The sequence below is a fragment of the Paramormyrops kingsleyae genome, chromosome 22, assembly GCF_048594095.1.
Source record: "Paramormyrops kingsleyae isolate MSU_618 chromosome 22, PKINGS_0.4, whole genome shotgun sequence".
NCBI lineage: Eukaryota > Metazoa > Chordata > Actinopteri > Osteoglossiformes > Mormyridae > Paramormyrops > Paramormyrops kingsleyae.
In genome coordinates this window covers 11,610,108-11,635,818 of record NC_132818.1, presented here as the reverse complement: position 1 = coordinate 11,635,818, position 25,711 = coordinate 11,610,108, and the positions used below count along the sequence as shown (strand labels likewise).

Sequence of the window (25,711 nt, the reverse complement as noted above, 5' to 3'; positions counted from 1 at the left end):
GTGGCGATAGCAGAGTGCAGGAGGTTTACTTTTTAGATTCATCCCTCCATTATATCAGTAATGAATTATGGTTAAATCAGCTTTATCTAACCGATATGATATCATTATCATTGCTATCACATTTACCAAACATTTACTCTGAGGTTTACTCTGAGGTAATGTTTAAATCACCAGTCTGGTTACTCTATATAATGGGACTGTCACCAGACTTCCCAGTGTTTTCTTCTCTCCACATTCTTAAGCTGCACCCTAGTACCATTCCTTGTGCACCTCATTCCATATGCTATTTCTGGGTCGTCTTCTCATGAGACTCCACACCACACATTTCTAGACCCTGCTCCACTTCTCATTCCTCTAATCCTAACCCTTTTCACTCATCATTCCTGAGACAGTTTGGGTAGGACAGTGGAGGGAAAGGAATTAAGACAGTGTGGACAGAGGGAATGAGGCTGCCTGGGCAGGGGGATAGAGGCAGTGGACAGAGGAAATGAGACTGCCTGGGCAGGGGGACAGAGGCAGTAGACAGAGGAAATGAGGCTGCCTGGGCAGGGGAGACAGAGACAGTGCGGACAGAGGAAATGAGGCTGCCTAGGCAGGGGGGACAGAGGCAGTGTGGACAGAGGAAATGAGGCTGTCTGGGCAGGGGAGACAGAGGCAGTATGGACAGGGGAAATGAGGCTGCCTGGGTAGGGGGGCAGAGGCAGTGTGGAAGAGGAAATGAGGCTGCCTGGGTAGGGGGACAGAGGCAGTATGGACAGGGGAAATGAGGCTGCCTGGGTAGGGGGGCAGAGGCAGTGTGGAAGAGGAAATAAGGCTGCCTGGGTAGGGGGGACAGAGGCAGTGCGGACAGAGGAAATGAGGCTGCCTAGGTAGGGGAGGACAGAGACATTGCGGACAGAGGAAATGAGACAGCATATTTGTGTCTGTAAGTGCAGCTTCAGTAAACCTCATGGTTCCAGTCGAGAATTTTGGAATAATGTAGGTACGTTCTTGTCATTTATGACAATGTCTATTTGCCTTTATATAACATCTGCGCATTCTATATTTGTACTAAACTGCATGTTAACACTGTACACATACACAAAATCAAACAGCTTTGTTGACTATTTATATGTATATTTATATTATATTTATGGTGTTGTATTGTGTTGTGGATGTCATACATTTATTTATGGTATTTGTATTTATGTGTAACATCATAGACGGCTCAGTGTGCTTGTACATGTGAATGAATGGATGAATATTACATTTATATAGCACTTTTCAAGACAGCCAAAGCTGTGTTGATAATAAAGAAATATTGAGTCTTGAGTCCTAATGTGCACAGTAAGTGGTGTATGAGGTAGCGCTCTATAGCATTTCTTATTGGGCTGTAGCAATGGTCTTGTGTCATTTCCTTCATAATTGGATGACATACATACTATTTGTACTTAGAGAGTTCAGTGTTTGAGCATATCTGATTCAAGGCAACTATGATTCTGCGAGTAATGTCAGTGATGCTCTGAGAGTCACCTTGACCTGTCATTACTAATGCACTACGTATCAGTCTCGTTTTTCACTTTACAGGAGATGCTGTGTATTCATAGTTTGTCCTGCATGCAGTGGGTTCCCCTATGCAACAAGGGACACCCATTTTCCTCTGCTGGCAACCACTTCTGTGTGCCATCACCCTGCACTCTGTGCTCTGTCAATGTTCTGTGTGCACTGCTACCATGTATAGTGATCCTCTCCCACACTGCCATACCCAAATGCCAAATATTTAGACTCCAGACTGAATCTGTTGATTTTTAATTGCAGTCACTATTCTATATAATTCACCCAGGTTATTTAATTGATTTTATGTATATTATATGTAGCTGTATATCTTACAGATTATTTGTGATCTCTGTAGAAGAAATAGGTAGTAGGAACATCAGCAGCAATAATATCCATGAAGATAAAGAGATTTACTAGCGAAATGATGTCAGAACATCAGGTGCTACAGCAATTATGCTGTTTATTATACAGCTCACGTACTATTTAGCTAGGTCCCATGCAGTTTGGCTAGTTAACAGAGTATTTAGCTAGTCCTTGTGCCATTTATTCTGGTCTCAAGGTATTTGGCTAGTTAGCAAGGTGTTTAGCTAGCCCCTGTGTTGTTTAGCCAGGTCTCATGGTACTTGGCTAGTTAGCAGGGTAATTGGCTAGCCCTTTTGCCATTTAACCCGGTGCCAAGCAGTTTGACTAGTTAGCAGGGTGTTTAGCTCATGTGTTGTTTAGTCAAGTCTCAAGACATATGGCTAGTTAATCGGGTGTTTAGCTAACCTTAGTCAGATCCCCAGCAGTTTGACTAGTTTGCAGGGTGTTTAGCTCATGTGTTGTTTAGTCAAGTCTCAAGACATATGGCTAGTTAATCGGGTGTTTAGCTAACCTTAGTCAGATCCCCAGCAGTTTGACTAGTTTGCAGGGTGTTTAGCTCATGTGTTGTTTAGCCAAGTCTCAAGACATTTGGCTAGTTAATCGGGTGTTTAGCTAACCTTAGTCAGATCCCCAGCAGTTTGACTTGTTAGCAGGGTATTTAGCTAGCCCTTGTGTTGTTTAGCCTGGTCTCATAGATTTTGGCAAGTTAGCATGGTGTTTAGCTAACCCTTATATCATTTAGCCAGGTCCCGTGGTTGTTAGCTAGTTAATAAGGTGTTCAGCTCACCCTTGTGTCATTTAGTCAGGTGCAGTGCTTAATTTGTGCCAGATTCCGCTCGAAGGTGTTCCTCGACGTCTCTTGTTTTTCACTGTCTACATTCCAGCACCTATTTGCATGGATCCTACCAGTTCTCTGGTTAAAAAAACAAAAAAAATGACATAAAAAAAAAAAATAAAGTATGTATTTTAATTTATAGACCAATTATCGCGCAGTTTCACATCCTTTATTAGTTTAGATGTATTCTTAAAAATACATAGCTTGTTTTCAGTATCATGTTTTGTACGCATTTTGAGACCTTCGCCCGCCTCGTTACCCCTCCGCTCTCATATGCCCTTTGCATTCCGGCACCTTCTGATTTACAAATTAAGTACTGGTCAGGTCTTATCGTTTTTGGTTACCTAGCAGGATATTTAGCTAGTCCTTGTTCTGTTTAGTCAAATATCCTGCTGTGTGACCTGTTTGCAGGGTGTGTGGTTGAAATAGCCTTGCAGCTCTGTACTGTTTGGCAGTAGTGTCTGCTGTATGCAAGTGCATTGCCAAGCAGTTGCTCTGGTCACCAGCAGAGGGTGCTGTGGACTACAAATTTAGTGTTATTTCCCTCCCATAAGAATCATTGCAGCAAGGTTTTCTCAGCTGGTACAAACACATAGCAACACACTGTCAGGTGCCGCTGCTCCTCTGTGTTTGCTCAGACAGGTGAATTGAGCCAAGGGCCTTGGGTAACAGCTGGATAAGCTGGACGAGGAACATAGACTTTGGGGTCAGGAGGGATGGCGAGGACCATCTGGAATGAACACCGAACGCTGGCAGAGATAAGGCAGAACTTCCCGTGGCATCATATTGGCCACAGCCCATCCAGGGCTCTCTGAAACCACACCAAGTCCACGTGGGGCATGAGTGGCACAGAAAGCTATTCTGGACAAACTGCTCCAGATTTGCCCGTAACGCTGTCTGCTTCACGCTCAGCTCCAGCTACTGACATCACTCACATTGTGACTTGTGATTTGTAAGTGCTCATGACCTTATTGAGGGCTTCTCTGGGCCCTCAGCCTCCTCGTCTCCGTCCTGCCTGCCATTCTCTTTTCTACCCTATGCACTCGTCTTGTCTCTCAGGCAGCACCAGCCGCCACCCAGGTCTGACAACACACCTTCCTGTAGTGAAATGGTGCTTTGCGTGTGTCAGCACTAGTGTTTGACTTATATCTTTGGCTTTTCAGCAAGGCTTTCAGCATGATTAGGCCCATAGTATCGTGCCCACAACGACGGTGTACTGCAGACATGAACACACCGTTCGGTCATGAGTATGGCACAGAGTACAGGAGAGAGTACAGTACCGAGTATGGCACAGGGCAGATGAGAGCATACATTACCGAATATGACACAGAAGAGAGTACAGTGCCAAGTACGGTGCAGAGTATAGTACAGAGTACTGTACTGAGTATGGCAGAGAATACAGTACAGCATAATGCACAATACAGTAAAGTACAATCCTGAGTAGAGCACTGAGTGCAGTAGATAGTATGGCACAGAGTACAGTAGAGAATACAAAACCCAGTATGGCACAAAGTACAGTAGAGAGTACAGTTCTGAGTATACATGCAGGCTGCATGGCAGTCCAGGCTCGCACCTGCGCATTACAGTGTAAATGAGGTCACTTTGACAGCAGTTTGAAAGTCACAAAAGAATGGACAGCGACAGTCTGGTTGAAGAAGCTGAGGCTTGTGCAGATGGCTTCTGAGCTAGGGAGTGCTGTTCTCATACAGCATGGCGTGCTAAAGGCAAGGATTAGATTCGCATTTACATTTACTTATTTAGTGAACACTTTTGACCAAAGCGATGTAGAAGCATCCATTTGAAAAGTGACTGTGATATTTGTGTAGAGTGTTGAAAATGGTTTGCAAGACATCATGTTTATTTATTACCAAATATGTTCACAAATGTCTCATTTATAATGTGTTTGGGACCATGCAGTCGGCTATGGGGCTTCTTTGATTGACAGGCCAGCACGGCTATTTATAAATCATCCATCCATCTTCCAACCACTTATCCTGGTCAAAGTCACAGAGACTATTTATAAGTGATATAAGCCTAATATACAGGGCAACCAAGGAAACCACATCTGTGTATTTTTGTTGCATGCGGTGGAGCAGTCAAGTGACCAATAGCTGTAAGCAGAACAGTCATGTGACCATTAGCGATAAGAGAAGCAATCATGTGACCATTAACTGTAAGCGGAGCTGAATGTTCTGATCAGGTTTCATTGAGGGTTTTCTCAAAGAAAGGTCAAGGCTAGTTTGACCCAGTGTAGGTGCCGCTACCAGGAAGCAGTAGAAGGGCGGCACAGAGTACAGTAAGAGAGATTGTTAATGGGCAGCTAAGCCCAGTAGGGGGCAGTGTGTATCAAGAGGGCTGCCCCTCACATGCATTATTTCTGGGCACATTAGCCATGAAAATGGTTTCACTTAAGCAACATGGATAACACACAGAGAGTTCTGGGGGTCTCCAAGGGGGATGTCACTGCTTTAGTGATGTGCTACAACCTTTAGTGTTTAATAACCCCCCCCCTCCCCTTAGTGGAAGCATTCTTCTGCTCTCATTACTGTTATTTGTAGAATAACTTCATGGTTAAATCTACACTTTCTCATTTTAAATATAAGTAGTATTTGGTTCTGATTTTTTGAGGTCAATGAGTGATGAATTTTTAAAATAGTTCCTGCTAATAGGGGCTGGGAATTAATTTGATAGTTCCCATAATCTCGGAGGAATTTTTCAGATCTTCATCCGGCTGCCTTGATGTTCTGTGTGTGTCAGTGAGAGACATTTTCGCTCAGACTGGTAGTTTTTGCATTTTCACCTCTGCTGTAAACACGTTTCCTTGTGACATTTTCGGTGCTTTGTGCATCCACATACCCACGGTCCTCTGGGCTCTCAGTGTACACTATCAGGTCATATCAGGCATTGATTAAGACGGCTGCTATTCCGAGGGGGCCGGGGTCCTGCGGGCAGCAGTAACCGCCCATTTACTGGGGGGGTCATGGTGTGGACAAGACAGACCACAGCTCACACAACAAATCTCACAGCCGGGGGGGAGTCACTGTGTGGACCACAGGCTTGTATTCGTGTCTTGACTATGTTCTACAACATGTCACACACTCCATTCCACCCCCCCCCCCACCCCGTCAGAGTGTATCGTCACGCGGTACGCCAGGGCCCTCTGCCTTCACTCTCATCTAGAGTAATTCAGTGTTGCATGCACATTGTCAGTGATTAGCTTGTTCTTTGTTGTTAATTGACCAGTGGGTGAAATAGCTTGAAAAGTGTCACTGCAGCTGAGTGTCATGTCCCTCTCCAGTGTCATCACTGAAGACGACCAGAGCGTGATGTACTTTAATGCGAGTGCCAGGACAAACAGGCCTTTGAAAGCCTGATTCAGCTCTCACTCTGCTCACTCCTTTGTCCTTCTTTTCTCCTCTCTTGCAGTATGTGGCGTTTGGGTCCCTGTTATTCATCCTCATCTCCATCTCCACCTTCTGCCTGGAAACGCATGAAGCCTTCAACACCATCTACAATAAAACAGAGAATGTGACTGTGGGGAATGTCACGCGTGAGGAGGTGGTCTTTGAGGTGGTCACCGACAGCTGGCTCACCTACGTGGAGGGCGTATGTGTCATCTGGTTCACCATCGAGGTTCTGCTGCGTGTCATCTTCTGCCCCGACAAGGCCGAGTTCTTCAAGAGCACCCTCAACATCATCGACTTCGTGGCCATCCTGCCCTTCTACCTGGAGGTGGGGCTAAGCGGCCTGTCTTCCAAAGCAGCCAAGGACGTGCTGGGCTTCCTGCGGGTGGTCCGCTTTGTGCGGATCCTGCGTATCTTCAAGCTGACCCGCCACTTTGTGGGGCTGCGAGTTCTGGGCCACACACTCCGGGCCAGTACCAATGAGTTCCTGCTGCTCATCATCTTCCTGGCGCTGGGCGTGCTCATCTTCGCCACCATGATCTACTATGCCGAGCGCATCGGTGCTGACCCTGGAGACCCCACCGCCAGTGCCCACACCAACTTCAAGAACATCCCAATTGGGTTCTGGTGGGCTGTGGTGACCATGACCACCCTGGGCTATGGGGACATGTACCCGGTCACATGGTCGGGCATGTTGGTGGGAGCCCTATGTGCCCTGGCAGGGGTGCTGACCATCGCCATGCCTGTGCCCGTCATCGTCAACAACTTTGGGATGTATTACTCGCTGGCCATGGCCAAGCAGAAGCTGCCTAAGAAGAAGAACAAGCACATCCCACGGGCACCGCAGCCTGGCTCACCGAATTACTGCAAACCCGATGCCCTGGCTATGGCCACGGCTTCGCCGCATAGGATCCTCGGCAACGTACTGAGTGGGGTGACTGGCTCTGGAAGCATGGGAGGGGACTGTCCCCTGGCCCAGGAGGAGATCATCGAGATCAACAGGGCAGGTGAGTGTGAGTATGCTGCCAGTGATTTTCTCTCCATTACTTCTGTGATATTTCATCTCTCTCCTTGCATTTGAATGCTTTTAGTTTCTAGCATGTCACTTAGATCCCACAGCTGTACCTCGTATGGTGTTTTGAAGCTCCTGGGAAACCCTGTCACTGCCGATTTTGCTCCTCCTTGCCGGGAGCAACCGATCAGTCAGCTGAGAATAATAACTAAAAGTTAGCTTCCCCTAAATTATTACAGGCCATCACTTTAATCGCTTGTACTTTTTAAGACTCCATAGACCTTGTTTTGAGCCATCCTGTAAACCTGCACACATCTTCATGATGAAAGCAGGGGCAAAAGAAGCACAGGCTGATACCCCCCATTCCCCAGGCCCCTGACTGCACTGATCAGATTGTTTCATTTGTCTGGGTACAGCTTGCTTGATGATGACCTTCAGCTTTGGCTGATGCTTGCATTGCAAACATCTCATTGCTGCATCTTGCAGTGCACTCAGTCGCTGCAGCCTCTGATCCCTGTGCAAGTTTGTCACTTCCTGTTATGTGCTTTGTAAGCAGGAACTGCTCTGGTTATTTTTCTGGGATGGCTATGTAAAGGGCACTAGGGGTATGAGGTGGTGGGTTGTGCATGGTAGAGAATGGGTGGTATTATTCTAAAATTTCAGGGACCCATTTTATTATACTCTCTCCCTTCCACATGCTTTCTTTGAATCTGTTTGAACAGTACAGTATAATCTTTTTCAGTGATTAGGATGTTATAGCATAGTGTACATAAGGCTAATCCACCAGAAAGGGTAATGGAACAGAGAGAGATCATGCTAACCAGTCAGAAAGGGTCACGATACAGAGAGAGATCATCTTAACCATTCAGAAAGGGTCATGGTACAGCGGGAGATCATGCTGACCCATCAGAAAGGGTCATGGAACAGAGAGAGATCATGCTAATCAGTCAAAAAGGGTCATGGTACAGAGGGAGATCATGCTAACCATTCAGAAAGGATCATGATACAGAGAGAGATCATCTTAACCATCAGAAAGGGTCATGGAACAGAGAAAGATCATGCTAATCAGTCAGAAAGGGTTGTGGAACAGAGGGAGATCATGCTAATCAGTCAGAAAGGGTCATGATGCAGAGAGAGATCATCTTAACCATTCAGAAAGGGTCATGGTACAGCGGGAGATCATGCTGACCCATCAGAAAGGGTCATGGAACAGAGAGAGATCATGCTAATCAGTCAAAAAGGGTCATGGTACAGAGAGAGATCATGCTAACCATTCAGAAAGGATCATGATACAGAGAGAGATCATCTTAACCATCAGAAAGGGTCATGGAACAGAGAGAGATCATGCTAATCAGTCAAAAAGGGTCTTGGTACAGAGGGAGATCATGCTAATCAGTCAGAAAGGGTCTTGGTACAGAGGGAGATCATCTTAATCAGTCAGAAAGGGTCATGGTACAGCGGGAGATCATGCTGACCCATCAGAAAGGGTCATGGAACAGAGAGAGATCATGCTAATCAGTCAAAAAGGGTCATGGTACAGAGAGAGATCATGCTAACCATTCAGAAAGGATCATGATACAGAGAGAGATCATCTTGACCATCAGAAAGGGTCATGGAACAGAGAGAGATCATGCTAATCAGTCAAAAAGGGTCTTGGTACAGAGGGAGATCATGCTAACCATTCAGAAAGGGTCGTGGAACAGAGGGAGATCATGTGAACCAGTCAGAAAGGGTCATGGTACAGAGAGAGATTATGCTAAACAATCAGACAACGTCATGTAACAGTGACAGATCATACTAACCCATCAGAAAGGGTCATAGTACAGAGGGAGATCAGGCTGATCAGTCGAAAAGGGTCACAGTACAGAGGGAGATCATACTAATCAGTCAGAAAGGGTCGTGGAACAGAGGGAGATCATGCTAACCCATCAGAAAGGGTCATAGTACAGAGGGAGATCATGCTAACCCATTAGAAATGGTCATGGTAACGGAGGGAGATCATGCTAATCGGTCAGAAGGGGTCATGGAACAGAGGGAGATCATGCTAACCATTCAGAAAGGTTCATGGAACAGTGAGAGGCCATGCTAACCTTGTAGAAAGGGTCATGGTACAGTGGAAGATCATGCTAATCAGTCAGAAATGGTCATGGTACAGAGGGAGATCATGCTAACTGGTCAGAAAGAGTCGTGGTACAGAGGTAGATCATACTAACCCATCAGAAAGGGTCATGGTACAGAGCGAGATCATGCTATTCAGTCAGAAAGAGTCATTATACATAGAGAAATCATGCTAATCCATCAGAAAGGGTCATAGTACAGAGGGAGATCATGCTGACCCATCAGAAAGGGTCATGGAACAGAGAGAGATCATGCTAATCCATCAGAAAGGGTCATAGTACAGAGCGAGCTCATGCTAATCAGTCAGAAAGGCTCATGGATCAGAGAGAGATCTTGCTAACCCATTAGAAATGGTCATGGTACAGAGGCAGATCATGCTAACTGGTCAGAAAGAGTCGTGGTACAGAGGTAGATCATACTAACCCATCAGAAAGGGTCATGGTACAGAGGGAGATCATGCTAACTGGTCAGAAAGAGTCATGGTACAGAGGTAGATCATACTAACCCATCAGAAAGGGTCATGGTACAGAGAGAGATCATGCTAACCCATCAGAAATGGTCACGGTACAGAGGGAGACCATGCTAATCAGTCAGAAAGTGTCACGGAACAGAGAGAGATTATGCTAAACAGTCAGAAAACGTCATGTAACAGAGACAGATCATGCTAGCCTATCAGAAAGGGTCATAGTACAGAGGGAGATCAGGCTGATCAGTTGAAAAGGGTCACGGTACAAGGAGAGATCATGCTAACCAGTCAGAAAAGGTCATGGAACAGAAATCATGCTATCCCATAAGAAAGGACCATGGTACAGAGGGAGATCATGTTATTCAGTCAGAAAGGGTGATGGAACAGAGAGAGATTATGCTAATCAGTCAGAAATGCTCATGGTACAGGGAGAGATCATGCTAACCAGCCAGAAAAGGTCATGGAACAGAGAGAGATCATGCTAACCCATCAGAAATGGTCACGGTACAGAGGGAGATCATGTTATTCAGTCAGAAAGGGTGATGGAACAGAGAGAGATTATGCTAATCAGTCAGAAAGGGTCATGATACAGGGAGAGATCATGCTAACCAGTCAGAAAAGGTCATAGAACAGAGAGAGATCATGCTAACCAGTCATAAAGGGTCATGGTACAGAGGGAGATCATGTGAACGAGTCAGAAATGGCCATAATACAGAGGGAGATTATGCTAATCAGTTAGATACGGTCATGGTACAGAAGGTGATCACAGATGCCTTCACACTGTTGGAACTTTGTTTTTGGAAGCAGAACCTTTTTCTGGAACCAGGTCTTGATCACACTGCAGGAACTCGACCCGATTTTGGTTCCTCAGAGGCAGTTCTGAAAGCATTTTTGAGTAACTATTCCAGGCTAGCTACTTTTTGTTCAAACACAATCTGCTGGTGAGTTGCTTACATAACTTGCTGATTAGTTGACCGCAAGCGCTAGCGCTAACTTGGAAGTTACGCTGAAGTGCAGAAATAGAGATGTAGTAGAGCATAAACTGAGCAGATGGATTTATTTTTGTAGCCCAATTATATGTGATGCATCAATTCACACATTTTTTTGCTTGCGTCTCTATATTTCTGCATTGGAAAATTTGATCGCTAACTAATATACTTTTCTCTAAAATTCTCTGGTGCCAGTGGTCAAACTTGCCAGCGCTTATTAGCGGGGTAACGTTACATCGTTTTTTATTCTGTGGAAAACGAAAAAACAATCTGCTGGCCAGATTTAATAAGAATCCTGATTATGTTACGGGTCATATACGTAAAATAAAAATAAAAGGCTGCGTCCCATCAGAAAGGTTTATGGTAAACCTGGTATTGAAGGAGATCAAGCTTGCCTTTTGTTTTCACTCCCTTGGCCTCCTTCATTTCCATTTCCTTCCTCCCCACCTCATCTTACTCAGCCCATAATATTTTCCTGGTTATGTCTTCTTGCTTGTCTTTTCCAGTTGGCCTGTCTGTTATGCTTCTATTCTTCATACCATCATCAGATCTCTCTGCTGTTCTCTCCTACACTTTATTCCATCTTCCATCCATCCATTTTCTGTAATCACTCATCCTATTCAGGGTTGCGGGGGATCTGGAGTCTATCCCAGAGGCTATAGGCACAAGCCAGCCTTTGTCCATCTTCTCTTGCTTATTCACGTTCCCACCTTGCCCCTTATCATTCCCTAAACCCTCTGTCTTCTTGAGCCTTGATTTCCTCAACCCAAGTTGCTCAATAGCCCTTGATTGGCTACTTCTGTATTTGTGTTCACGGCCTCCTCCCTATGCCCTGCCTCCAGACTCTAAGCAGAACGGGGACGCTGCCAACGCCGCACTGGCCAATGAGGACTGCCCAACAATTGACCAGGTGCTTGGGCCTGAGGAGAGGAGTCCTGCGACGAGCGGGATTGGAGGCCGAGAGCGGTACCCACATGACCGCGCTTGCTTCCTGCTCAGCACAGGCGAGTTTCGCGCTGCAGATGGGAACGTGAGGAAAGGTACGGTACTGCATGCGTGTTTCTGCACCTTTACATGCCAATGCACACATAGAGACATGCTCTTTTACACACAAACACACACAGAGGTGTGCACCTTTATACACAAACAGACACATAGAGACACGCTACTTTACATGCAGGCACACACACAGATATACACCTTCACATGCAAATGCATGGATAGAAATACATGCTTTTACACACAAATGCACACATAGAAATACACACCTGCACATGCAAATGCACATATAGAGATACACACCTTTACACAGAAATGCCAGTACAGAGACACCTTTACACATAATGGACACACATAAAAATGCACACCTGTGTTTAGAGATATACACCTTTACATGGAAATGTACACATAGAGAGAGACGCACCTTTACACACAATGGATACATAGATGTGGATACACATCATTACATACAAACCCACACATAAAAATGCGTACCTGTGCGCACAGATGTACACCTTTACATGCAAACGCACACAAAGATACACACCTTAACACACCAACATGCACATAGATATACACCTTTACACACCCTGGCAGAGACACACGCGGCCTGATCAGCACACACCCTCTGTTTCTCACCGATCCCCGTCTCTGCACTCCCTCCCTCTCCTGGCATGAACTGGGACACGCCAGGTCACAACCCTTGCTGTGAGGGGGCCCCTTACACACTTATACAGAAAGAGTAGGAAGTTCAGGCAGGTGCCAACTGAACACGTGTTCGGCCAGTGGGGACGGTACAGTCCAGGCAGGCAGCCTGCTGTGCCCTGATCATGTGACCTGCTCCTCAGCACACCGAGACAGGGAGAGTCCGCAGCTCATGGCAGGAGAGTTTCCCATGAGCACATGGCAGGACAGAGCAGCAGTCAGGGCGTCAGTGCAGAGGCAGAGCGGGAGGGATCATCTTTAGGATGCACACGTCACCTTATCCATTAATATGTCTCTGTACAGACTTCACATGAATATTAAACATACCGTGTACTGTTTAGCTGGTGAACTAGCCAGTGTGTCCATTAGTACTAGAATCTCTCAGTATGTTATTTGTTATTAGAATTTCCCAGTGTCAGTACTGGAATCATTGATGTGTCTGTCAGTACTAGGTTCTGTGACTGTGTCAGTACTAGAGTCTGTCAGTGTATCTGTCAGTGTCTGTCGGAGCTGTGCAGAGCTGTATGATGATATGCAGCACTGACATCACTCTCTTCTGATATCTGGTCAGTAGCTCTTGCCTGTATAGTGCAGCACAACAGTCGAAAGGCACACAGTTTCTCACTCTCCTCTGCCTTCACCCCCTCCCCCCCTCCCTTTTCTCCTGTTCATGCGCCTCCTCTCTTTCTCTTTACTTGTGCTCATTGTATGATCTCCCTTTCTTACTCCCTTTTCTCCGGCCCTCACTCTCCTGATGCTCACTGTCCGTCTCCTCCTGCCCTACTCTGCATTGTACCCCTCCTACCTGCGGTCTCCATGTTTGTTCTTGCCCCCCCCCCCCCCCCCCACGCACACACACTCTCTCTCTCTTTCTGGTTTCCATGCACTACCTCTCCTTGTTACCCTCTGAAACAAATACAACATCCTCCCCTCGGCCACTGGCCCCACCCCACACCTTGTCTCCACCGCTATGTGTCCGTCAAAGCAGCTCCCTGTACAGCAGCCGCCAGCCAAGCCTCCCCCCGGAGGGGGGAATGGTGCAAGCCAGAGGGGCCCCTGTTACCCCAGAACCTCTATGCAAACTCTGCCTCTTCTTGGATCAAACCATAGTGCACTGAGGTAACTCTAATGAAACAAACCAGATCAGACTACACACACAAACACACACTGTCACTGCTCTTATTAAGACACACAGATACACACACACACACACACACACACATACACACACAAGTCCTGTTATCTTTATGCTTTGCCTCACAGAAATTGACATAACTTGTGTAATTATGTACAAAGACATCCTGGTCTGATGTTCATCGCAGTCACAGTAGGGTATTGTATGCATTATTGCTGTTCTTACCAAAAACCGTCTACAATCAATAAATGTCTGTGTGTGTCTGTGGTTGCCTTGTGTATGACTTGGATGGATATATGTTGGGTGCCTGTATGTAGGGGTTGATGCCAGTTGACTGTGTTTCAAGTGGATGTCGGCTGATTGTCAGCTGCCTGTACATGAGGTGAATATATGTCACTTGGCTCTGTGTTGACATTTTCAGTCGGTGTATGTCACTTGTCTGTATGTCAGGTGGCTGTATGTCGGATGAATGCATGTTGTGTGGCTGTATGTCTGTTGTAATGTATGTCAGGTTGGCCATATGTCTGTATGCTGGATGGCTGTATTTTAGTGAATGTGTGTCGGGTGGATGTATGCCAGTTGTCTGTAGGTTGGGTGGATGTATGTCAATTATCTCCATTTTGGGTGAAATTGTGTCAGGTTAATGTATGTATGGTGGCTTTACATCATTTGTCTGTATGTCAGATGGATGTTTTCAGGGGAATGTACACTCACTGGCCACTTTGTTAGGTACAGCTTGCTAGTACTGGGTTGGACTCCCTGTTGCCTACAGAACTGCCTTAATTCTTTGCGGCATAGATTCAACAAGGTGCTTAAAACATTCCACAGAGACACTGGTCCATATTGACACAATAGTATTGCGCAGTTGTTGCTGATTTGTCAGCTGCATCTTCATGATTCTCTCGTTCCACCAGATTCCGTAGCTGCTCTATTGGATTCAGATCTGGGGCCTCATGTATAAACGTTGCGTACGCACGAAAATGTTGCGTACATCCGTTTCCACGCTCACGTCGATATGTATAAAAATGAAACTTGGTGTACCGCTATGCACATTCTCACGGCAGCTCCAGACATGGCGTACGCACGTTTCTGCTCGGTTTTGTAAACGGACGTCACTCAGTGGCAAGTCATTGCTACTGTGGTTTCCCTTTTTAAACTCACAATCATGACGCTGACTTTATCCAATACACCAACATTAATTGTATGTTGTTTACAAATGTACGGCACCTGATTTTTAATCAATTTGTAACAATAAAACGGTGCAGAAAATGAACGAACTATTACAACTACCATGGCAGCTCTTGCATTATTGGAAGACATAGCTTATGGAAGAATTAGCAGAGAGCGTGTATTCAGGGATCATAGTGATTTCTTGGCCCATGATGATGACTGGCTTTTAAATAGATTCAGATTTCCAAGAGCAATCCTTTTGGAGCTGTGTGCTGAACTGGTGCCAGCTTTACAAAGGCAGACGATGAGGAATTGCGCTATAGGCTACCTGTTCCTTTACAAGTTCTGTCCACTCTTGGGTTCTTAGCCACAGGTGCTTTTCAGCGAGAACTTGCGGACTGATCGGGTATTTCTCAGTCAACACTAAGTCGCGCCATTCCAGTTGTATAGGACGGCATAATCTGCTTGTCACCCAAATACAGTGGTACCTCGGTTCTCAAACTCACTAGAACTTGAATTTCTTGAAAGTCGAACAAACCAGTTTGACCTAGAACTCGATCTGAATATCAGAAGTCGAACCGTGAATGCTGACCTAATATAAATTGTTCGCGCCAGGAAATGAGTCATACTACAATGCAATTCTTACTTGAATGCCTTCTTCACAGGCTGGACGATTAACCAAATAAAGCAGCGCAACATTACAGTAACTAACAATAAATAAACCACTAACTTACGTGTACTATTAGAGCATTTATGTCATTTATTTAAACTTTATTTTACCAGGTAAATTAACTGAAAACCAGTTCTTACTGCTTTACGTGATATTCGGGAGAAATAGCAGATTACGCTTCGGAACTGCGTGGGATACAAACGTCATGCGTGTAACTAAACTCTTCAGCCAATAAGGGCAAAGGTGTGTCGTCACGGAGGCAGTTCCAGTTTGTGCAGCCGGGTGAGAGGTCACAATGCATCTAACCGTAATGCATTGCGTCTGGATCAGAAATTCAGAATGCGTTGCTTTAAGCCAAGTCGAACGCACCCAATGACCGGACTGGGGAAACAAACTGAAACTTAATACAGAGGACTAATGACAACAACCAGAAACAGCTGATCACACAGGGATCCCACATGAGGTTAACGAGGGGGCGTGGCACACGGAAGGAGCGGGCCATCGGGGCAGGACAGGGGTAATGTTGGGATAAGATCTTTATCGTTTTGGAAGCCATTAAGAAAAAATGCTCTTCTTGTTTTATCCTGTTCATTTTGTGTTTAAATGCTAAAAAAAAAAAAAAACATATTTATGTGTAATTTTGGGGGGCCGGGAACCAATTAATTGGTTTTCCATTATTTCTTATGGGAAAAATTCGATCAGAACTCGAACTTTTTAGGATTCGATCCGGAGTCCGGAATGGATTAAGTTCGAGAACCGAGGTACCACTGTATACAAAATTTCCTTACAGTGTTGTTGAACAGGCAAACATTAAAGCGCAGTTTGCAGCGATGTCCAGTTTTCCCAATGTAATCGGAGCCATCGACTGCACGCACATTGTTTTTAAGGCACATTCAGAGAATGAATTTGCTTATGTAAATAGAAAGCACTTTCACTCTATTAGTGTACAAATTATGTGCGAATCGAACATGCGTCTCAATGTTCTGGCTAGATGGCCTGGCACAACCCATGATTCGTTCATTCTTAGAAACAGTAGTGTTGGAAACAAACTTGAAAATGGAGTGGTAAGTGATGGCTGGTTGCTCGGTAAGAAGATTTTTCCCATTTTATAATTTGGCCCAATATTGTAAGCTTTGTTTGATTTAACTATTTGACAATTCCTTAGGGGATAGTGGGTACCCACTGAAGTTGTGGCTTCTCACGCTGCTGGCAAACCCACAGAATGAACAAGAGCGGTGTTATAATGATGCCCATTCTCGGGCTCGGGCGGTGGTAGAGCGCACTATACAGTAGGTCAGCTTATAGGCCGATGACGCTGCCTGGATAAGACCGGTGGGGTGCTGCTATACAATCCGCAAAAAGTTTGTCACATTGTACACGCATGTAGTGTGTTGCATAATCTGGCTTGCTGGTATCTGAAGAGCTTAGGCAAGATAAACCTGACCCTGAACCACCAAATTTTCCACCAAATGGAACAGCGTTACAACTTTGTTTGAACGCAATAGCAAGAATGTAAAACAGGCAACTAAACACCGCATTTATTATTTAACTAATTCTTTTAATGTGTTGTTAATCACACAACGTATCATTTAGATGTTTTAATTCATTGGCAACCTCTTACAGCATTCACGATTTCTTTTTGTGACTGCAGCGCAGCTTCAGTCAGCACACGGCCGGATGGTCGCCCCCCAGTTTCTGAGGCTCGGGAATGTGTGCAGCCAGCGCCCAAAGATGTGCTCGGCACAGCAGCACCATCACCGCCTGTGTGGTCCTCAGCACTGGGGGCACCTCCTGTACTATTGTCTTTAAGAATAAACAAACAGAATAAACAAACGTAACACCGCATCTGCACCCAACGTGATATTCATAAACATGCAAGTAATTCAAACAAGTATGGTACGAGAAAAACTCCACCGCGCTGACATCGGCGTCCTCCTCACCCGCAGGCAAAATTCCTTATAAAAGTGTGTCCCCAATCATCGGAACAACTCGTTGCTCAAAGGGTGTGAGACCGGGAATTCCATTCTCTCCGCTTGTGCTGTTAAGACTCTTACGGTGGACGGCCACTCATTTTTTCACGTCGACTTTAATGTCCGACCACTTCTTTGTAATTTCGGTCACCGTCCAAATTTCGGAACCAACACTTTTAACTGTATGCGGGTATTTATACAGATTTACATATGCAAATATACATAATTATGGACAGGTTGGGGGGTGGCTATGGGCTCGTTCACTTGCATAAAATTTCACGCTAATTGGGATTTATAAAGGGAATGTGCGTAGATCTGTGCTTACGGACAGTTTTGTGCATCTAGATTTTTTCTTGCGTACGCACATTCCTAGTTCTGTCTGTACGCCATGTTTTAGTGTGAATTCTACGCATGTCGTTATACATGAGGCCCCTGGTGACTATGGGGGCCATTTAAGTACAGTGAACTCATTGTCATGTTCAAGAAACCAACGTGAGTTACATGAGCTCTGTGACATGGTGTGTTATGCTGCTGGAAGTAGCCATTTGAAGCTAGGTATCCTATGGTCATAAAGGGATGCCCATGGTCAGCAACAATTCTCAGGTAGGCTGTGGCATTTAAGTGATGCTCACTGGGTACTAATGGACCCAAAGGGTGCCAAGAAAATATCCCCCATATCATTACACCAGCACCAGCAACCTGAATTGTTGATAGAAGGCAGACTGAATTCATGCTTTCATGCTCATTACACCAATTTCTGACCCTACAATCTGAATGTCACACCAGAATTCAAGACTCATCTGACAGAGGGAGATCATGCTAACCAGTCAGAAAGGGTCAACGTTTTGCCAATGATCCATTTTGCAGTCTTGGTAAACCCATGCCCACCATAGCGTCAGTTTCCTGCTTGCTGACAGGAGTCACACCTGGTGTGGTCTTAGGTTCCACATGTTGTGCATTCAGAGATGCTCTTCAGCATACCTTGATTGTAACGAGTTGCCTTTCTGTCAGTTTGAACCAGTCTGGCCATTCTTCTCTGACCTCTGCCATCAACAAGGCATTTTCATCCAGAAAATCACTGCTCACTGGATGTTTTTTTTTTGCCATATGATTGACTGATTGACATTTGCTTCAATGAGCAGTTGAACAGGCAAACTTAATAAAGTGGCCACTGCATTTATCTTGGGTGGCTGTATGCTGGGTGTCTGTATGTCAGTTGTCTGTGTGCCAGGTGGATGTATGTCATGTTAATGTATGCTGGGTGTCTGTATGTCAGTTGTCTGTGTGCCAGGAGAATGTATGTCATGTTAATGTATGCTGGGTGTCTGTATGTCAGTTGTCTGTGTGCCAGGTGGATGTATGTCATGTTAATGTATGCTGGGTGTCTGTATGTCAGTTGTCTGTGTGCCAGGAGAATGTATGTCATGTTAATGTATGCTGGGTGTCTGTATGTCAGTTGTCTGTGTGCCAGGTGGATGTATGTCATGTTAATGTATGCTGGGTGTCTGTATGTCAGTTGTCTGTGTGCCAGGAGAATGTATGTCATGTTAATGTATGCTGGGTGTCTGTATGTCAGTTGTCTGTGTGCCAGGAGAATGTATGTCATGTTAATGTATGCTGGGTGTCTGTATGTCAGTTGTCTGTGTGCCAGGTGGATGTATGTCATGTTAATGTATGCTGGGTGTCTGTATGTCAGTTGTCTGTGTGCCAGGAGAATGTATGTCATGTTAATGTATGCTGGGTGTCTGTATGTCAGTTGTCTGTATGCCAAGTGGATGTATGTCATGTTAATGTCTGTATGTCAGTTGTCTGTATGCCAGGTGGATGTATGCCGTGTTAATGTATGCCGGGTCTCTGTATGTCAGTTTTCTGTATGTCAGGTGGATGTATGTCATGTTAATGAATGCTGGGTGGTTATACACAAGTCTGCTAGATACAGATGGTGACTCTTTGGAAGCATGACCATGATTTTTATCTGATGTTTTTACCCAAACTCACATTTGTCAGTTTAACAGGTCGTCCTGCGTATTTGGTTGATTATGTCACATGGTGCTAGGCTGTGTAATGCTGTCCGGTTTGAGGGTGTTGATGTTACGCCCGCTGAGTGTGTGCCTGTGTGCCAGTGTGTGTCCTCCTCACTCGCTCTCCTGTGCTGTCACGTGGTCTCTCGCTGACACATGCTCCTCCCCGCTGCTGCGTCTGTCTATCTTGCGTTTTGTGTTGCTGTGCTCCGTTTCTCCCATCGACCTTTGCCCTGGTGAGGTGATGCTGACTGATGGCTGCACCTCCCAAAAGAGTAGGGTAATCATGCTCAGCCTCCTTTATCTTAAACACCTCTTTGAGGTGAGCTGTGTCCCTCCTCTCCATCTCCCCCGGGCAAAGTGTCATGGATTTAGTGGTGCTGATGAAATAGCTGAGGTCAGGTGATCAGTATCTCATTGGGGCAGAGTGGGGGTGCAGTTTGGGGGTCTTCACAAGGTCTCCCACTCTCTCTGTGGTCCTTTAGCATGTCCCCGCTTAAGGACAATGGGACAAGGGCTGATGCAGATGAGCGAGTGGCACACAGAGCCAGGGGACTGTCCTCTGTCCCCAGTGACATGCTGCTCACTTGACCTGTAAACATGCTTTATGCCTCAGCTGTTGAATTGAATACTCAGGCTGTATGAGCAACACAAGCTCCATGCTTGCACACACTGTGGGTCACTAGCACATTGGCAGAATCCAGAACTAACAGACTGACATACTGCAGGACTGACACACTGACACATTGCAGGACTGACACACTGTAGGGTTGTCACACTGCAGGATTGACACACTGACACAATGCCCGGCTGAGACATTCCAAGAGTAATACAATGCCAGGACTGACTCACTACAAGACTGACACACTGCCAGGCTGACACACAGTAGAACAGACACACTGACCCACTACAGGACTGACACACTCCAGAACTGATGCACTGACATACTGTCAGAGCTGACAAACTGCAGAACTGACACACTGCCAGGCAGAAAGACTGCAGTACAGACACTCTCTCAGGCTAACTCACTTCCAGACTGATACACTCCAGGACTGACACACTGAAGGACTGACCCTCCAGTACTGACACACTACAGGGCTGACACACTACCAGGCTGGCATACTCCAGAACTGACGCACTACAGAACTGACACACTTCAGGACTGATGCACTCCAGGACTGATGCTCTGACACACTGCAGGACTGACACAATACAGGGCTGATGCTCTGACACACTGCAGGACTGACACACTCCAGGACTGATGCTCTGACACACTGCAGGACTGACACACTGCAGGGCTGATGCTCTGCCAGTATAACACTGAGCCCTTGCCCCTGACGCTGGAAGGTAAGTGACAGCTGGCCTGGGTTGCAGGGGGTGTTCAGAGCTGCTTTATGTTTCCACGATGATGTTGCGTGTTGGCACTGCACCTCCTCACTCCTTAAAAGGAAAAGGCAGCCAGAATGGATGCAGTGATGTGGAGCTCAGTTGGAGGCCATCATGGCCAGGTGCCCTTGAATGATACATCTCATTTAAAAAGTGGGTTGTGCTTCTTCCCCTGAAAGTGAAAGTGTGGGGTCAGGAGGCACGTCCTGACATGGGTACATTAGCAGAGATGCATGACGGGTCAGTATGAGCATCTCAGCAAGGCCCCAGATGGTCAGTCTTTTCCTTTTGGAAGCAGTAGGGGGTGCTGTGCTGTTTTGTACGCTCGCTGTGCCGTTTATTATATACTGTTGCCGTCTGCCTCCTTTTGACCTTCTGTCAACCAAATATAACTGATGTGGTCATAAAAGGTCTAAAGGTCAGAGGATGCTATCCCCATGGCCTGAGCCTGTCCAATGTACCTGATGTGTGTGTGTGTGTGTGTGTGTGGGGGGGGGTTCTCAGCATGTCTTGCGGTGGGTCGTTCTGTGCTCACTTTAGCTCGTTCTTTATCTCTCTTTCCATGAATCTGTCTGTGTCTGTCATTGAAACAAAATGTCCCCTTTTCTCGCCTCAGAGTTCCGTCCGTGGCCTCCCCCCCCCCCTCCCCCATTTCTCTCTCCTGTCCTCATTACTTCCCGTTGTTGTCAAGGAATCCGTGGAAGAGAGCATTCTGGGATTTGTGAGCAAAGGCTTGTGGGAAAGAGATATTAACAGTTTAACTGATATCCGTTGTTATTGAATTTGAATTTAGGTTAAATAAAGTATGTCAATGAAGAGATTAGTGAAAAAGGTATTTATAGCCGTACCATCATATTCCCATGATGCACTGCACCTAAAATGACACCATAATGTGTTGATGATTATTGCTGTTGTTGTTTTTGGTTTTCCTAATATTTTAAGTCTAATTTGACACTTTGTCGTACCCCAAATTAAAAACAAAAAATCTGAAAGAAAGCTTCTTGGGTCTAGTATTCTGAAGAATGTATAAGGTAATTAAATAAAGGCATGCATAAGGGTGTGTCCCTGTCCTGCAGTGATGGCTTATAGTGCTTATACTTTACATGGCACAGAAGCTGCACACATGCAGATGAGTTACCTTTCAGGACCTTAATTGGAGCTTCAGGGCCTATTCTTCATTCACGTTGCCGTCTGTGCTGTCTCCTCTTGGGACCCGGGCCAGCCGCGCTCCCCTAATCCCCCTGCTCTGGTTTCTTCTTGCTATTTGAATAACATGAAGCACTGCCTTGATCTGTCCCTCTCTGCTAACACACTGAGTAAGTGAGCTGCTCAACAGGACACATTTCTTTCAGGGTTCAAGTCATGCTGTTAGTCCCATTCCATGCTGGGAGCATGGGCATCAGGGGAATGAAAAGCATCGGTCTCGGTATCTCTAAGCTGTGTCCGTCACAACCACACGCTTCTCCATTTCAGACCTCAGGTCTTGTCCCTCTTTCTTTTAGTCTCTGCTTCCTCTCATTCCCAGAAAAATCCTGTATAATAATCTCTCCATTTCCAGTTATGTGGTTTGTTGCATTTTTTTCTGAATGTATGAATGTGCCTAGGTTCATATGGTATAAAACAACATTTCATATGCAGTGTGCCAAGTGTGTCATAGTCTCTGTGTCTCCCACCTTTTTGTTTCATTTTTTCCTCAGTCTGTCACAGTTGCTATGCTGCCTGTTTGTTCAGTGTCTCTCTGTCTCAGTCTCTCGCAGTCATTCTGCTACCTATTTTTTCTCTGTCTCAGTCTGTCAGGTGCTTTGCCACCTGTTCATTCTTTGTCTCTCAGTCTCAGTCTGTCAGTCACTGTGCCACCTCTTTGTTCTCTGTTTCTCAGTTTGTCACAGTCACTTTGTTGCCTATTTGTTCTCTGTCTCCCAGTCTCAGTCTGTCACAGTCACTATGCCACCTGTTTGTTCTCTGTCTCTCAGTCTGTCTGTCACAGTCGCTCTGCTGCCTGATTGTTCTGTCTCAGTTTGTCACAGTTGCTATGATGCCTGTTTGTTCTCTGTCACCCAGTCTGTCTGTCACAGTCACTTTGTCGCCTGTTTGTTCTCTGTCTCCCAGTCTCAGTTTGTCACAGTCACTCTGCCGCCTGTTTGTTCTCTGTCACCCAGTTTCAGTCTGTCACAATCACTCTGCCGCCTGTTTGTTCTGTCTCTCAGTCTGTCACAGTCACTTTGTCACCTGTTTGTTCTCTGTCTCCCAGTCTCAGTTTGTCACAGTCACTCTGCCGCCTGTTTGTTCTCTGTCACCCAGTTTCAGTCTGTCACAATCACTCTGCCGCCTGTTTGTTCTGTCTCTCAGTCTGTCACAATCACTCTGCCGCCTATTTGTTCTGTCTCTCAGTCTGTCACAGTCACTCTGCTGCCATTTGTTCTCTGTCTCTCAGTCTCAGCCTGTCAGTCACTCTGCCACCTGTTTGTTCTCTGTCTTTCAGTCTCAGCCTGTCACAGTCACATCGCCACCTGTTTGTTCTCTGTCTCTCAGCCTGTCACAGTCACTCTGACGCCTGTTTGTTCTCTGTCTCTCAGTCTCAGTCTATCACCTTCTGCCTGTCTTTTCCCTGCCACAGTCTGTCACAGTCGGTATGCCACCTGTTGGTTCTCTCCCTCTCAGTCTCAGCCTATTGTAGTTGCTCTGCCGCCTGATTGTTCTGTCTCAGTCTGTCACAGTCACTCTTTCACCTGTGTGTTCTCTGTCTCTCAGACTCAATCTATCAGTCACTCTGCTACCTGTTTATTCTCTGTCTCTCAGTCTCAGTCTGTTACAGTCACTCTGCCGTCTGTTTGTTTTCTGTCTTTCTTTCAGTGTCAGTCTGTTACAGTCACCCTGCCGCCTGTTTTTTCTCTGTCTTTCAATCTGTGTCATGCACATAGATGCAATATATCTGATCTCTACAGATATATCTCTGTATGTGCATACTGCACTGGTTCAGTCTCATGAAAGGACAAATTAAAATTTGTTTGCAAATATTGACCTGGGCAGCTGCTATACCGAATGCATAGCTAATCTGAAAACATCCAGGGACGGGAAGCCTTGGACTCACCTGAAGACAAAGACTTCAGAATATTCTTCAGGGGAGACAATCTGAGCAGTGTTTATTTGTAATGGACAGTACTACTTTGCTATTAAATCAGACAGTAAAGCAAATTAAAATCTTAATATGTTTTAAATACCAAGTCAAGGTCAATATTTGCATTTGTCCGGCAATTTTGCCTTGCCTCTCCCTCCACCCCTGAGATTAATATTCATTTTCCATCCCACCCCCAGGCCCGCTCTACAGCCCCCGTAGTGTAACTAAAGTATAACCAGAGGTAGGTACTCAGACTCACTGCTCAGCATGTTGCCACTGCAACATGTTTTTATTTCATGTTGTACTGCTTGCGACCTGGATTCTTCTTGAGTTTTGTTCCTGCACATTTAATTATGATGTCACTGCAGAGCAGATCATGACACAACTGAATTATCAATAATCATTGTTCGATTAATTAGTGCTGTCACTGTAGGAGTAATTATTATGTTGACTTGAAAACATTTTTTAAAATACAACAGCTATTGTTTGTTTAGTGGTATGGAGTGTAAACATCAACTCAGCAAATAGCTGATTGTGAAGTGTAAGCTGTCCTCTCAGGTGTTTTCCATGTGAAATGTGAACATGCCGTTTACTTTCTAACATCAGACATCACCATTAATACCATGTGACTGAGCTGATGTCTTTTTAATCCCCTTTCCTTCTCTGGGAATGCTATGGGAATGTCGCAGTTCTGGTCTCGGGGGGGGGACATCTGAACTCTGCTCTGAGTTATAAACAGAACTCTCCCAAAATATAAACCCGCAGAAAATGGGGGAGGGGGGAATCAAGATTCACCACAGCCATCACAGTCAATAGTGCCCCCTGCTGGTGGGATGGTCTGGTTGGGAGTGAAGGATTTTTCCCAGAACGTGGATCGTAATACTGAGAGCAGCCCAGCTGTGTCTTGGCAGACACCTCCAAACCTCCAATAAGCTATTCAAGAATCTTTAATTACTGAGCATTAAAATGATGTCACATTATTTTACTGTCCCTCTACTGCATCCATCTAGTTGTTTTTGCTTTCATTTGCTGCTATGTGGAGCACATTTGTGTGTGTGTGTGTGTGTGTGTGTGTGAGTGTGAGTGTGTGTTTCTATTTCCTTTTCCCCAACATGCATCTCGCATGGTCCACTCTCTGCAAAAAGATGTTCTCTACTCGCCTCCTCCAACTATTTTTGGTCTAAACCCCTATCTGCCACTTCTTCTTTCCCTCACTCTACCTCCTCCTCTTTCCCCCTTTCTGCTGCTTTGTCCTTCCTTCTCTTCCTTCTCTTCCTTCTCCTATTATCCTCTCTATGCTGCCTCCTCCTCTTTCCCCCTCTGCCACCTCCTTTTCCCTATCTCTACATTCTCCTCTTTTCTCCTCTCAGCTGCCTCCTCTTCCTCCCTCTCTGCCTTTTCCTCTTTCCCTCTCTCTGCCACCCTCTCTTTCTCTTTCTGTGATTAAGTGTGTCCATGTCTGTTGATCACTAGAGCAGCTGGTCTTTCTTCTGTGAGCATCTTTATGTGAACAGTCTGTGTGCAGTACACTGCCCCAGTGCATCATGGGAAACATGCCAGCAATCCCTGAAAGATCGCAGATGGTGGACCTCGATTTTGTAATGTATCAAGCATAAGTACACAAAATCTCTGAGTTATAAAGGCAATGATGGGACTCCAATTCTCTTCTGATTTGGTTCCTGAGGTCAGATAGTGAACAATAATTGGGCACTTTCGTGCTGAGGTCAGATGGGGCCGTGTAATTGGATAAGGGGTAGAACTGGAGATCGGTGACTCTGCCTGCCTGGCTCCAGGAAGCTGCCTGTCACTGTTCA

At 45.7% G+C, this 25,711-nt stretch overlaps 2 protein-coding genes across 9 annotated transcripts in view; both read left to right on the top strand.

The window, feature by feature from the left end:
- Positions 1 to 25,711, top strand: part of LOC111836930 (voltage-gated potassium channel KCNC1-like) — a 58,543-nt gene that overhangs the window by 21,912 nt on the left and 10,920 nt on the right. For 2 of the 8 annotated variants that reach the window (XM_023798630.2, XM_023798624.2), the window contains exons 3-4: positions 6,161 to 7,151; positions 11,566 to 11,763. In XM_023798630.2, the coding sequence (XP_023654398.1) occupies positions 6,161 to 7,151; positions 11,566 to 11,763 (1,189 nt within the window). Of the gene's footprint in view, positions 1 to 6,160; positions 7,152 to 11,565; positions 11,764 to 13,415; positions 13,547 to 24,094; positions 25,167 to 25,711 lie in introns of those variants that run through there. The other 6 variants (XM_023798627.2, XM_023798631.2, XM_023798626.2 and 3 more) reach the window with 6 other exon arrangements.
- On the top strand, positions 18,981 to 24,082 carry LOC140581644 (uncharacterized). The gene is made up of 2 exons (XM_072705025.1): positions 18,981 to 19,192; positions 19,253 to 24,082. Exon 2 carries the CDS (start codon positions 22,142 to 22,144, stop codon positions 23,765 to 23,767), a length of 1,626 nt encoding a protein of 541 aa, XP_072561126.1. The 5' UTR covers positions 18,981 to 19,192; positions 19,253 to 22,141; the 3' UTR covers positions 23,768 to 24,082.

Coding starts and splice junctions, on each gene's coding strand:
- LOC140581644 (XM_072705025.1), top strand. CDS start 22,142: ATGCTGTTAGTCCCATTCCATGCTGGGAGCATGGGCATCAGGGGAATG.